General features: G+C 41.6%; 1 protein-coding gene across 2 annotated transcripts in view; it reads left to right on the top strand.

Annotated features, from left to right (window-relative positions):
* The first annotated feature begins 252 nt into the window (after positions 1-252).
* Positions 253-13,258, top strand: part of DEPTOR (DEP domain containing MTOR interacting protein) — a 195,019-nt gene continuing 182,013 nt past the window's right edge. For both annotated transcript variants that reach the window (XM_027854027.1, XM_027854028.1), the window contains exon 1: positions 253-509. In XM_027854027.1, coding sequence (XP_027709828.1) covers positions 358-509 — 152 coding nt within the window. In that variant the 5' untranslated portion in view covers positions 253-357. The remainder of the gene's footprint in view (positions 510-13,258) is intronic.

Genomic DNA, 13,258 nt, shown 5'->3' with positions numbered 1-13,258 from the left:
GCCACCCAGCTTGCGCTCTGTAAAGAAACCTCGAGGCCAAGAAACTACAGCCAATTCTTGGCCACAAGCTGCCCTCCAACTTCCTACTGGACACCAGCCTCGTGTTTATGTTTTCCCTCTGGTCCCGCCCATAAGGGTCCACGCGCGCCCTGACCACACCCATAGCCCCACCCCCTGGTCCGTAGCCCTACCCCTTCTCCGAAAGGCGGGAGGGATTCCCTGCGCTCTCGCCAATCACACGCGAGCCCCGAGGCTGCCCCCAACAGAGATGGCGGCCGGGGCTTCTGTAAGAGCTGACTGATTCTTAACACCCGGGCTAGCCTACCGCGGGGAGAGAAGAGTGAGCAGCTCAGGAGGATGGAGGAGGAGGGCGGCGGCAGCAGCAGCACCGGCACGGGCACCGGCACCGGCACCGGCAGCACTGGCAGCGGTGGCACGGTCAGCGGAGGCTTGCAGCAAAGGGAGCTGGAGCACATGGCAGAGATCCTGGTCACCGGGGAGCAGCTACGGTAAGGGTCAGTGGCTGCGATGCTCCAGGCGGCTGCTGCTCCGCGCCTGGCTCCCCTGCCCAAGCTCCGCGCTCTGCACTGCGCTGCGGCTGCTCGGCGGCTCCGCCTGGGCTCACCGGCTCCGGCTCCGGCTTCGGCTCCGGTTCCGGCCCCGCGCGCTGCGGGCTCACGGGGCGGTGGCTGCGGCCGCTTGCTCCCTGTTTTCCTCTCCGCGGCTCAGGCTGGAGGCGCTGCTGGCGCTGGATGCGCAGAGAGCTCCCTGCGCTCCTCCTTCCCAACCAGACCCGGCAAGGCTGCTTTTCCTCGGACGGGATTTGACAGCTGCTGCGGGTTCGCGCGGCTGGCAAAGGCCGAGGGGCCGAGAGGGCTAGCTCTTTCAGGGCCGGGGTGCGGGTCTGCACACCCTCTCCATGCCCCCTTATTCTCCAGCAGCTTCCCTGCCAGGGCGGGGCGGATCTGATCGAGCTCTTCCATTTGAGGTTTCCTCTCGGTTTTCCGTAGATGCTGAGACTGGGGAGAAGAAAGCATGGCAGGCAGCCCAGAAGCGGTGCCGGGGTTCTAGCTGCCAACCCCAGCGTCGCAGGTCGGGCAGAGCTTCTGATCCTCCCCCACCCCCACCCCCACCCCATTCCTACCAGTTCTGCAGCAAAAATAGAAGGATTTCCCTGGGCCTGACATGTAGGGAGGGTAGGGATACAAAGAGTCTCCGCTGGAGATTCACCTAATATGAATGTTAGAAAGGACCTGAAAAAACATCTAGTCCAACCTTCTGGTTTTACAGATGAGGAAACAGGCACGAAGTATGCCCAAGCTAATTAGTTGAATAGCCAGGGACTAGAATGCCCGTCACACGTTTCCTGATTGCCACTCCACTGTGCCTTGTCTTCATCTTTCCTAATCAAAGCTTCCTTTCTGCCTCTCCCCCAAGTCTCATAGAGACACAACAGTTTTTATTTAGAATGGTCTGCTCATTGTAAGAGAGTTTTTAAAATGGAGCTCTGCAGTGGCAGTGACTGTGTGTCGGCTCTGGTGGCCATCACCTTAGAAAATCATTTTAGTATAAGGATAAGATTCGAAATACTGGGTGGAAAAGTATGCACCTGTTCTTTTGAATACTTCCATGACGTTTCTAGTGAATTTTAATTCCTGGTGAGGTATTTCAAGATTGAACGAATGAAGAGAGCATTTCAAGGAACTCAGTGCCTTCCAGATGACCTTGTTTGCGGGAGTGAGCCAAGCATACTGGAAATCAGCATTAGAGCTAGCTGAATTTTTTCAAGAAAAGTTTTGATTTGACTTTAGAACTGAAAAGCAATTTGCACATTTCTGTTCTGTCACGGTTTCCTGTAATTTTTCCTCCAGATCAGAAATTGTTTTATATTTTGTTTTTGTCTGCCCAGTGGATAGCAGAGTGCTTGGCATGTAGTGATGATTAATAAATACTTGTTGATTGGTTAAGAATAAGTTTGTTCTCCTTCATCGAAAGAAATAGGTCATTTAGAGCTGGAAGAGATCTTAAAAGTCATCTAGTCTACTCCTTGTCATTTTCCAGATGAGGAAACTGAGGTTAAATGATTCATCCAAGGAAACAATGTTAGCAAATGACAGAGCAATTTTAATATAGCATCCCAAAAGTTTTAGTGCAATTTGGAGGCCAAAACTCGTCATAACTTCCCTCCTGGCCCCATGCACTTTCTAGTCTTCTTTTACCTTCACATACCCTGCGATCAGTGGTACTGCTGTCCTTGCTGTTCCTGCAAGAAGACTCTCCATATCCTGACCCTCGGCATGTTCACTGCCTATTCCCCTGCCCTGTAATTCTCTCCTTCCTCATCTCCTGCCTCCTGACTTCCCTGTGCACCTTCAAATGCCAGCTGAAATCCCACCTTCCCCCTAACAGGCCTTTCCCAGTCCATCTCAGTTCTAGTGCCTTCCCTCTGTTGATTATCTCCGGTTTATTCTGTTTATAGCTTATTTTTCCTAGTTATTTTCAGGTAATCTCCGCCATTAGACTGTGAGCTCCTTGAGAGCAGGCCTTTCTTTGTATATAGCTCTTAGCACAGTACATGGTGCAGAGTAGATGCTTAATAAATGTTTTTTGACTTTAAAACTTTAATTATTTAAAATTATGTCAAGACTTTTAGGACACCACGTACAGTACTTCCAAAAGCCTTCTACGTAAATCTCAGCAAGTGTTCAGTTTTATCTATTTTCTGCTTGCTGCAAAATGCATCCCTTTTTTAATTTAGTCTTGAACTTGAATGTTTAGAATCTAATTTCTGATTTGCTTAGGAGGCTCTCAGTTGCTATACTGCTCAATTTCAGATGAAGTACTTTCATTTAAAACAAGAAATCACAGTAGATTTGTTTCATCGTTCTTATTTTAAAGTTTAAGCCCTAAAGTATGATCTGTTAATTTCTTTGGCTTTTAGATCAAATGTTCTTCTTTCTGAATAACCAGGTAGACTTTTCCTTACAAAATTGTTCTTTTGAAAAAACAAGGGAATATAAAATGGTCAGTTTCTGTGTTGGTTAGCAGACATTAGGGAAGAAATATAAATCAAGTTAGAACAGTGCTTCCTTCTCTCTCTAAGCCTCAATTTCTATCAGAGTAAGGGTGTTAAATGGGGTAAGGTTTGAAAAAGCACTATCTTACTGCAATATAAATATTTGAAAGTATTTGTCAGTGTCTGTTGATATGTACAGTGTAATATGCATTGAGATTGGTGGTGCAGGGAGAGAGTGCAAACAGATGTGGGCGGTGTGCCTCTGCTATATATATTTAGGGAGAAATTGCTCTAAGCTGATAAATGGCTGCTTGCATGGCAAAGTTAAAGGGCCTCTCATTGTGAATGATTTGGAGCTTAAATATCTAAAAGGAATTAGAATAGAGTAAGTCCATGTCAAAATTAGTACATCACACTACTAAATTTAATTTAGGGATCTGGATGATGATATTCTTCAACTTCTTGGTTACCAGAAGAGTCTGGAAAGTCAGAGAATATTGTTATTATCACTGAAGTTACACCACCACCACCACCATCATCACCATCATCTTAAGGCTCTCTTTAGCACTATCTCCTCAGACAGAAGCCATGTGGAACAATTGCTAAATGGGGTTCTTGGCTTATTCACTAGTCTAGTTCCCCTCAAGCATCTGTTTCCAAGGACTAAGCTTTTCTCAGCTTTGATTTTTTTAAAAGCTCAACTCAAGTGCCATCTTCTGCATGAATCCTTTTCATATTCAACCAAGTGCTAGTGCCTCCCCTAGTACCTTGCATTTATTTTGTGTATATTTATATGCACATTTTGAATTCTAATGTACACATTGTCTCCCCCTATAGAATATAAGATCCTTGAGGACAAGGATTTTCATTTTTTTGTCTTAGTATCTTCTGTGCTAGCACATTGCCTGACACATTGTAGGAACTTAATAAATACTTGTTGATTGATTGGTGAACAAAGAAAGGAGGATTGGAGGAGGTAGGGAGCCACTAGTTTCTCTTTTCCTGATCACAGAGGGTGGGCAGTTAGACATGCATGCTGCTGCTGCTGCTGTTTGTCCTGCTTTCTCGAAAGGAACCATGACATCAGGAAAGTGATGCCGGGACATGCACGTGAATTGTATTTAAATGAAGGAGGGCTGTGCAAAGTCACCAGCCTTACTTTCTCCTCCAGAGCCATCTGGGTCCAGCGGAGATATAGATTAAGACTCCCGGGAGATGGCCCAGGATGCAATTGGACATGCACAGGAAGCACAACACAATGCCTGGCACATTGTAGGCACTGAATAAATGTTTTTTGATTGAAGGTCAGGAGAAGAATTGACTGGGGGGAGGGGGTGACGAGGAAGAGAGAATCTCTCCAAAAATGCCTACCTCTTAAGACTTGCTGGTTATCTAGAGACCACGCACACACAAAAAAACAAAACCCAAGAAAAAACAAACAAACAAAAACAACTAACCAAAGAACATAATACTAGTCATTATCTTATCTCCTTTTCGGCAGGACCTTCCCACCCCCACCCATTTCACCCACTCTCTCTGAAAAGATATGGGTTTTTACACAATTACGTCAAACATATGTGCATCTTGCATAAACATGTATTTTTAAAATGTCTAAAAATTTTTTGAATGTGAATGGTGGATGACAAGAAAGTATTCAACTTTTTAGTTGATTTTGTTTGGAGAAATAGTGTAGAAATGTTTCTTGCTGATTCAGTGTAACCACATTTTTCTACAATACCTGCAACTAATTTCTGTATTCTTGTGAGAAGCATATATATATATAATATATGCATATGTATTACCAAATACATAATGAAGAAAAGTGTAACAACCAATTAAGAATCCATTATTGTCGTATCTTTGCTTTGAGGGGCATGGTAGAGGAACGTACATGTGTTCGTTTTTATATCACAAATTGCAAATGATCTTTGAAAAAACTTTTTGTTACTGTTTTGAAATCTTTACTTATTAATTCCATCGTTCTAATTAAAGTAATGAAATTTCACCTCATTTTCTATTCCAAAATTGTAGTCTGGAAAAGTCCTTAGATATATGCAACATTTCCCCTTTAAATTGAAACAATTAGTGATTTATTAAGAATGTGACCAACTAATGGCTGAGAAATGTTTGAAGACTTGGAGGGGGGAGGTGGACACTTAGTTTAAACATAATTCTAAGAAGAACTAGAGAAGAGAGTACAATACATGTTGGCATCGGCAAAGAACAATATATACATGGTGACATTCTGTTGAATTGTAGAAAGATTGGAATTCTGTTTCTAATAAGTTAAAAAATGATCGCCTAATCTAATGATTCGAATGATACCTCCCTCATTTGTAACAAAGACCCGTCATAAGGGTGTATAGAGGAAGGATTTAACCCTGGCACATAGACCTTCTCCCTTCAGATGACCAGAATTTGATTTGTTCGGAGGGGATTCCAATCTAGCCATCTCATATGTATATGATGTACTTGGCATATAAGAATACAAAGATAAAAATGAAAGCCCTTGCCCGCAAGGAGTTTACCTTCTACTAGAAGGAAACTAGACAGTGCACAGTTAAGTAAATTCAAAACATACACAAATTGATACAAAGCATTTTTGTGGAGTGAAGACAATGACAAATGGGGGAATCAAAGATGCATCATAAGGGGCAGCTCAATGGTACAGTGGTTAGAGCAGTGGGCTTAGAGTCAGGAAGACTTGAGCTTAAATCCAGCCTCAGACACTTACTAGGTGTGTGACTACCCTGGGCAAATCACTTAACAGCTCCCTGCCTCAGGTTCCTCATCTGTAAAATGGGGATAAATAATGTCACCTCTTCTCAGGGTTGATGTGAGGATCAAATGAGATAATTCTAAAGTACTTAGCACAATGCCTGGCATATAGTAAATGCTATATAAATGTTATCTATCATCATCATATATATGGAATGTCAGGCAAAATTTGAAGCTCTACACCTGGTTAAATGGTGCTGCTTCAGATTGTCCTGAGAGTACCAACTCTGAAAAAGCCCCACTCAAGTCCTAAGTGTTGAGAGCAAGGAACTGCTGCAGAGAATTGGCTTTCTTGCAAAGGGAGCAAAAAAACTCCACTTTCAGCTCAGCAGCTATCCAGACCATGACTTGAAGTTGGGAAAAAAAAAAAAAACATGTGGAACTAATTAATATCTTTTTAAAAATAATTAAATGGGAACATCCCTTTTAAATCATCTTGTAGCTCATGCGAGGTCAGCAACTTCATTACTTTACATGTTAAATTCTGGATAGCTCTTAGCAAATTGCAACACCCGGGTGGTCTATTTCTGGGAAAAGGCTGAGGAGGAGCTAGGGACAGGAAATAAATATGTGTGTATGTATCAGTGTGCATCCAAACAGAATGCTGCTGGCATATATTTTAAAATAACTCTTTTTGTGTCACAGGGGTACCCACTTTTGGCTGTGTTATTTTGAGGATTATTCTTTCATTCCTCATGCCCACTTTAAAAAGAAGGGTTTGTCCCTTCTCACAGAATCTTAGAATAAAATATTAGCCTACAAGATGTAGTTGAGGTCATAGGGATTAATAGAGATATATAACAGCTGAAAGTGTGCTCCAAGTACACATTTTAAGCTACACTTCCATGGTAAGGTGCAATGGAGCTGCCCCTACAGCTACACAGAAACCTTGCTGTCCACTAAACCTGAGTGACTCACTCTACACAGAGACCATTCCTAGAAAGCTTCTTAAAACACCAATCTTTATGAAGAGGACTGTACTATGGCAGTAACCATAGCTGTTTGATATTTAAAGGAATTCTGTGGTGAATACTTCTGCAATATGAATAATAATAATCCATTGATTATCTGTTTTATAAATTTGGATTTTCTTAAAGCAGGACATGTCTGGTCTCTGACTCTTGTTTCTATCTCCTCCTCCCTACCCCCGGTGATTTACACATAGTAGGTTCTTAATGGACTCTTGCTGAATGCAAGACAAAGGTTTCTAGCTCACTTAAAATGACAGTGTAAGTGCCATTAAAATGGTGCCATTAACTTTGGTAGCAGGGTGTGTAGTGATGGAAAGCCAGAAATTTGAAATTCTAAATCTGTATAGTCTCATCTTTAAAATGAGCCAGAGAAGGAAATGGCAAACCACTCTAGTATCTCTGACAAGAAAACCCCAAATGGGGTCAACAAAGAATTGGAGATGACTGAAAAATGACTGAACAACAACAACAGATCTGTATAGTATATAAACATAATGTTTTGTCATGAACAGAAAAGTGAAAGACTAGTGAGAAATGGACACTTTTTTTTTACAAGATTTCAACAACAAATTTGTATATAAAATTTGAATATTTTTTTCAAGTTAGATTTTGAGTCAAGCCCCTTTTTTTAATCTGGTGAAAGTACAGGACCCCAACAGAGCAGCAGAACAATGACACTTGTGTTCACAAGGAATGGAAATGGAAACAGATTCTCTTGAATTAACTATTTATCTACAGAATTTCCTGCAAGAGAAACACTTAGAGAATATCTTTATAGGAGGCAGTGTTGTACAATGATCTTTCACTGGCTCTGGAGTCAAAGGACTTGGGTTATAATCCCACCTCTAGCACTGCTAATTATACATCATTGAGTGAGTCACTCAACCTGTCTGGGCCTTAGTTTACTCATCTGTAAAATGAGGGGTTAGACTAGATGGCCTCTTAGGTCTCTTTCAGTTCAAAATCTATGATCTTTCTGGAAAACTGGGGGTTAATTAATAAGAACACTCATCTCTTGTTCACCTCAAATGAGATAATGTGCTTTGCAAACCTTAATGTATAAATGCCAGTTATTTGTTAGGTGGTCATATGGGGTTATGATTTTGTATTCCTTAGCAGTTTTTATTAAATGAACTGATGAAGGGCTATGAGGATACTCCTTTAAAATGATCTCCTTTAAAGACACAGGGTGGATGTGACTTCATTCCTGGAATGATGTAAAAGAACAGGTGGCTTTCAGTACCTCCTGAGAATAACAAGAGGAGTGAAATTGAAACTTTCCATTCTAATCTCCTACATCATGTAACATATAGGGCCAGTCTCAGCTTGGAAACATTGTGTCCCCATGTCAGGAAAGCATTTCCATTTTCACTCTATGATTCATGATGTTCAAGCCACAAAGAAAAAACAAGCAAGGAGAGTTTTACATCCTAGACTACCTTTCTAGGATTTGCTCAAATGGATCTTTTATTTATCCTGCTTCAAAATGAATCTTAAAGAGAGTATTAATTTCCCTTCAGTGGGATGTAGAGAAGTCATGATAATCTTATGGAGCAGGAGTATAAATTAATCATTCTTTGTTGTCAAGGAATTCTGTGCCAGGCCAGAAAGAAGCAATATACAAATGAAAATGGGAAATGATTTAAGAAAACTATTGCTGCGATATTGTTCTTGTGTTGTCTGAGCTGTGCTTGTGTGCATATTTGCATGTGCATGTGTGTGTATATATACATATATGTGTGTATATATGTGTATATGCATACAACTATATACATATATAGTCAGTTAACAAACATTTATTAATCTTTTATTTTGTACCAGGTACTGTGCCTTATAAGGGTTGCTGATACAAAGAAGGACAAAAACAGTCTGCCCTCAAGGGGCTCACAATCTATTGGGGGAGACAACATGCAAACAACTTTGTGCAGGCATGCTGTAAACAGGATAAATTGGAAATAATCCTCAGAGGGAAGGTACTAGAAATAAGAGGGTTTGGGAAAGTGTTGCAGAACAGTTTCTGATTTCCACTGACTATGAATTTACTCATCAGAGTTCCTTAAGCTAATGAATCATAGGTCCAGGATACACACACATAGACATACAGAGATGTGTACACATACACATATACATACGCTTGGAACTGGACCTGTCATTTGGTTGATGGAGGGAATGCCCTCTACCAATGCAGATTGGCATGTCTCTGCAACTTCCAGTCTCAGAGAATTGCCTTGAGCACTTAGAAGGTCAGTAATTTGCCCCCCTTGCCCCCCACACCCCTCACCCCGGGTCACAAATCCAGTGCATATCCAAGCATGGACTTACACCTAGGTTTTCCCAGACTGTGGAGGCGGCATCTTTTCGAGACTCTCATTTTTATCATGGGAAGTGCTATCATTCTCCCAGTCACCCAGGTTCACAACTGATGTGTCATCCTCAGTTCTTCACTTTCCCTCACCCCAAATATCAAATCTATTGCTAAATCTTATCATTTGTACCTTTACAACACCTTTCATGTCTATCCCCTTCTCTCAGTCACCCATACACCACTCTCGTATATATAGGATTTCATCACCTCTCACCCAGACTCTTGCAATAGACTTGTAGTTGGTGTCCCTGGCTCAGTTATCTCCCCACTCTAAATCCTGCCTCCACTCAGGGGACAAACAGATTTTTCCTAAAGCTCAAGTCTGACTATGACACTGCCCTGCTTGATAAACTCCAGTGTCTCCCTATTACCTCTTGGATCGGATATAGATTCCTCTGATACTTAAAACCCTTCCTAGCCCCCTCCAAATTTTCTAGTCTTTTTAAGGGCATATATATGTCACAATCCATAGAATGGCAGGCCTGGCATCAGAAAGACTTGAGTTCAAATGCAGCTCAAACAATTACTAATTGTGTGACTACCGGTGGGCAAGTCACTTCACCTCTTCCTGATTCACTTTCCTCATCTGTAAAATGGGGATAATAATAGCTCTTACCTACCAAGGTTATTGTGAGAATCAAATGAGATAATATTTGTAAAGTGCTTAGCACAGTGCCTGGCACATGGTAAGCATCTCATAAATACTCATTCCCTTCTTACACTTCACTTCCATTCACTGTGATTCAGTTGCATTGGCTTACATCTCTTGACTCTGTATCTTTGCAGTGTTTATAATCCGTGCCTGTAATGCTCTCCCTCCTTATCTGGGCCCCTTCACTTCCCTGACTTCCTCTAAGATTCAGTTCAAATCCCATCTTCTACAGGAAACCTTCCTCTTCCCTCCCCCAAGTGCCTTCCCCCTGAGATTACCTTATATCAACTCAGTATGTCTCTTTTCTGTACATGGAGTACATTGACATGTCTCTTTCATTAGAATGTTAACTCGTTGAGAGCAGGGGCCATTTTTTAAATCTTTCTTTGTAGCTCTGACTATATGACACCTCTCTCTGTCTCTGTCTTTCTCTTTCTCCCACACACACACCCACACCCCCCCCACACACACTCTTAGCACAGTGCTTGGCACATAGTAGGTGCTTAATAAATGCTTATTGATTGATAGATACACACATACATAATTTATTATGAACTTTAAACATCAAAAACAACAATTAAACATACTTTCTAACCATTTGCATTTGAAAATATGAATTCTGACATGCAAAATGGCCCTAATAGCAGAGGCAGCATAATGAGGATTAAGAGCTGACATCAGTCAGAAAGACCTAGGATCAATTCCCCTCTAACAGTACTCTCTAGTATGTCTGTTAGGAAGTCATTTACTCTTTGTGCCTCAGGCAACCCTCTTAGACTATAAACTCTCTTGTTGTTTGTCTTTCATTCTCAAAGAGGACCATGACGTCAGGGAGGTGATACCATGATTTGCAAGTGAATTGTATTTAAGTGAGGGAGGGCTGTGCAAAGTCACCAATCTCTCTCTTCCAGAGCCATCTGGGTCCAGTGACAAGATATAGATCAGAATGATTGGAAATGGCCCTAGATGTAGAGGGATATCTTGGCGTTTTTAAGCTAAGGTCTTTCCCAGGTCTTAGTTTGACTGAGACAGTAACCATTCAGTGATGAAGACTAGTTAAGAAATGAAGTAAAAATGGCTTCTTTTACAGAGTCAAAAAAAAAAAAAGACAATCTGGGAGGGCAAGATCCTCAGGGTTTCTGGATAAAACAGAAACAATTGCTATTTACACTCACTGTGAGCCGTCAGAACCCAAACAGTGACCAAGTGAGGCTTGGGCTGGGACCTATTGTTGGCCAATCAATGAGAGCCAGAGTGATTTGGGTTTAAGATATGATCCTTAAGGAGGAAATCTAGCCCACAAACCCGAAGATATCTTGTAAAGTTTCAGCAATCAAAATTTATATTCCTTTGGGCAGAGTACCCGCAAGTAAGGGTATGATTCCCTATGTGGACAGAGGGAGAGGAGGAGGTAGGAAAGGAAGGAAAGAAAGAAGGCAGTCAGGAAGGAAGGAAGGAGCTGTGTTGTCCAACTGGAGCTGGTCAATTGGATCCTAGTGGGGCAGCTACTACTCCTCACAGGTTGTTGTTTCTCCTTCATTCTTGAAGAGGACCATGACATCAGTAAGGTGATGTCATGACTTGCAGATGAATTGTATTTAAGTGAGGGAGGGCTATGCAAAGTCACCAACCTCACTCTTCTCCAGAGTCGTCTGGGTCCAGTGACAAGATATAGATCAGGATGACAAAAGATGGCCTCTGGGTATTCATTAATTATTTGTTGAATGACAAATGAAAGAATGAAAGAAATTTTGAGCCATTTCTAGCTTGTTTTTTTTTTAAAGGAAGGCTAAATTCAGGGTTCAAGATACCTCTTGTTTCCTGTTACATGATAATAGAATAAATGAAAAAAGAGTGATGGACTGACTGACTCCTTCCAAAGTCATTCAAAAAGTTTGTTCCAGAGGGTGAATAGACTTTGGTCTCATTTCCTGTTAAGCATACAACATGAGAGTAAGTGGATCAGAATTTTTCCTAGAATGATAATAAATTCCATATAAATCAGATTCACAAGATGGTCAATAGCATGTATGAGGGTGGAGTAATATGTTTATGAAAGTCTTCAGTCCAGAATTAGCTTTAGTGGGGCAGCTAGGTGGTGCAATGGATAGAGCACCGGCCCTGGATTCACGAGGACCTGAGTTCAAATCCAGCCTCAGACACATAACACTTACTAGCTGTGTGACCCTGGGCAAGTCACTTAACCCCATTGCCTAGACAATATATATACACACATACGTATATATATACATATGTGTGTGTGTGTGTGTGTGTGTGTGTGTGTGTGTGTGTATCTCTTTAGTGAAGAGATCAAAGGCCCTTCAGTGACTTCCTGTGTCTCCACGCTCCTGGCATAAGGTGAATCTGACTGTGAACCAGAGTTTCAGATTGGTGGAGCATGGAATGAGAGGACTCTTAAGGCTGCAATCTTAGAATAATGAGAACGATTAGGAGTTTACACCAATCCCCATTGCCATTACAGTAATTGTCATATAAGCAGATTGAACACATTTGTCTGTTCTCATTTCAGTTTTTGCCACAAGACCGATGTACTAAAATTTTAATGCTATATAATTATATATTCTGTAAATTAAAGCAGCATGGTGTACTAGATGGGAATAGCATATTTTACCCTTCATTACATCTGCTCTGACTGTACTGCTGCTAAGTTCTGATTTTTCCTTCTACCCTGAGACGTCTTTCTGATATTTGCTAAATGCCTATTAGGTAGGGAGAAATACATCAAGGCAATGTCATGGCACTGGAGCCAATGCAGCCTGGAGAAATCTGGTGAGGATGCTGCCCAAATCTTGGCAATGGTTCACAGAAAGGCCTGTGGATATGTATAGCTAGCAAGCAGAATGGCTATGGGCACTATGGGCAGGTCATGGATCATCTCTAGTTTTGAGGACTCTAAAGAGGGCTAGTCAATTCTAGATTCAGCCCAGAAGTTTAGGTAAAAATTGCAGTAGGTCTTCTGACCAAAAACAGAATTTGAAACCTAACCTTAAAGTGTGCTCTGAATCTACTCACTGACCTCAGCTTCAAACCAGCTTCTCAAGGGAACTGATTTGTCTTTTTATGGCTCTTCTTATTTTCATAGCTGTTTGCATGTTGTCTTTTCCACTAGAATGTAGGCTTCTTGAGGGCAGGGATTGGCTTTCTGCTTTTTGTTGTATCCCCAGAATTTAGCACAGTGCTTGGCAGACAGGAAGTGCTTAATAAATGCTTCTTAACTGAATATCATTAAAATTCATTAAGGATCTGTCTTGAGGTTTCTGCTTCCCTCTTTGTTTACACCTTCCCTCAGACAGTTCAACCACCCTCACAGTTTCAACTACCACCCTTATATTTTCATTCTGGAACTTACTGCTGACCTCCAAGCTCATTTCTCCAACTGTTTACCAGATACTGCCCATATGATAGTTGACTATCATCTCAAACTCAGCACAAATGAGATGGGATTCACCATTTCC

The sequence above is a fragment of the Vombatus ursinus genome, unplaced genomic scaffold, assembly GCF_900497805.2.
Source record: "Vombatus ursinus unplaced genomic scaffold, bare-nosed wombat genome assembly UNPS02010284.1, whole genome shotgun sequence".
Classification (NCBI taxonomy): domain Eukaryota; kingdom Metazoa; phylum Chordata; class Mammalia; order Diprotodontia; family Vombatidae; genus Vombatus; species Vombatus ursinus.
Note: the sequence above shows the minus strand (reverse complement) of the source record. Positions and strands in the feature narration are given on the sequence as shown.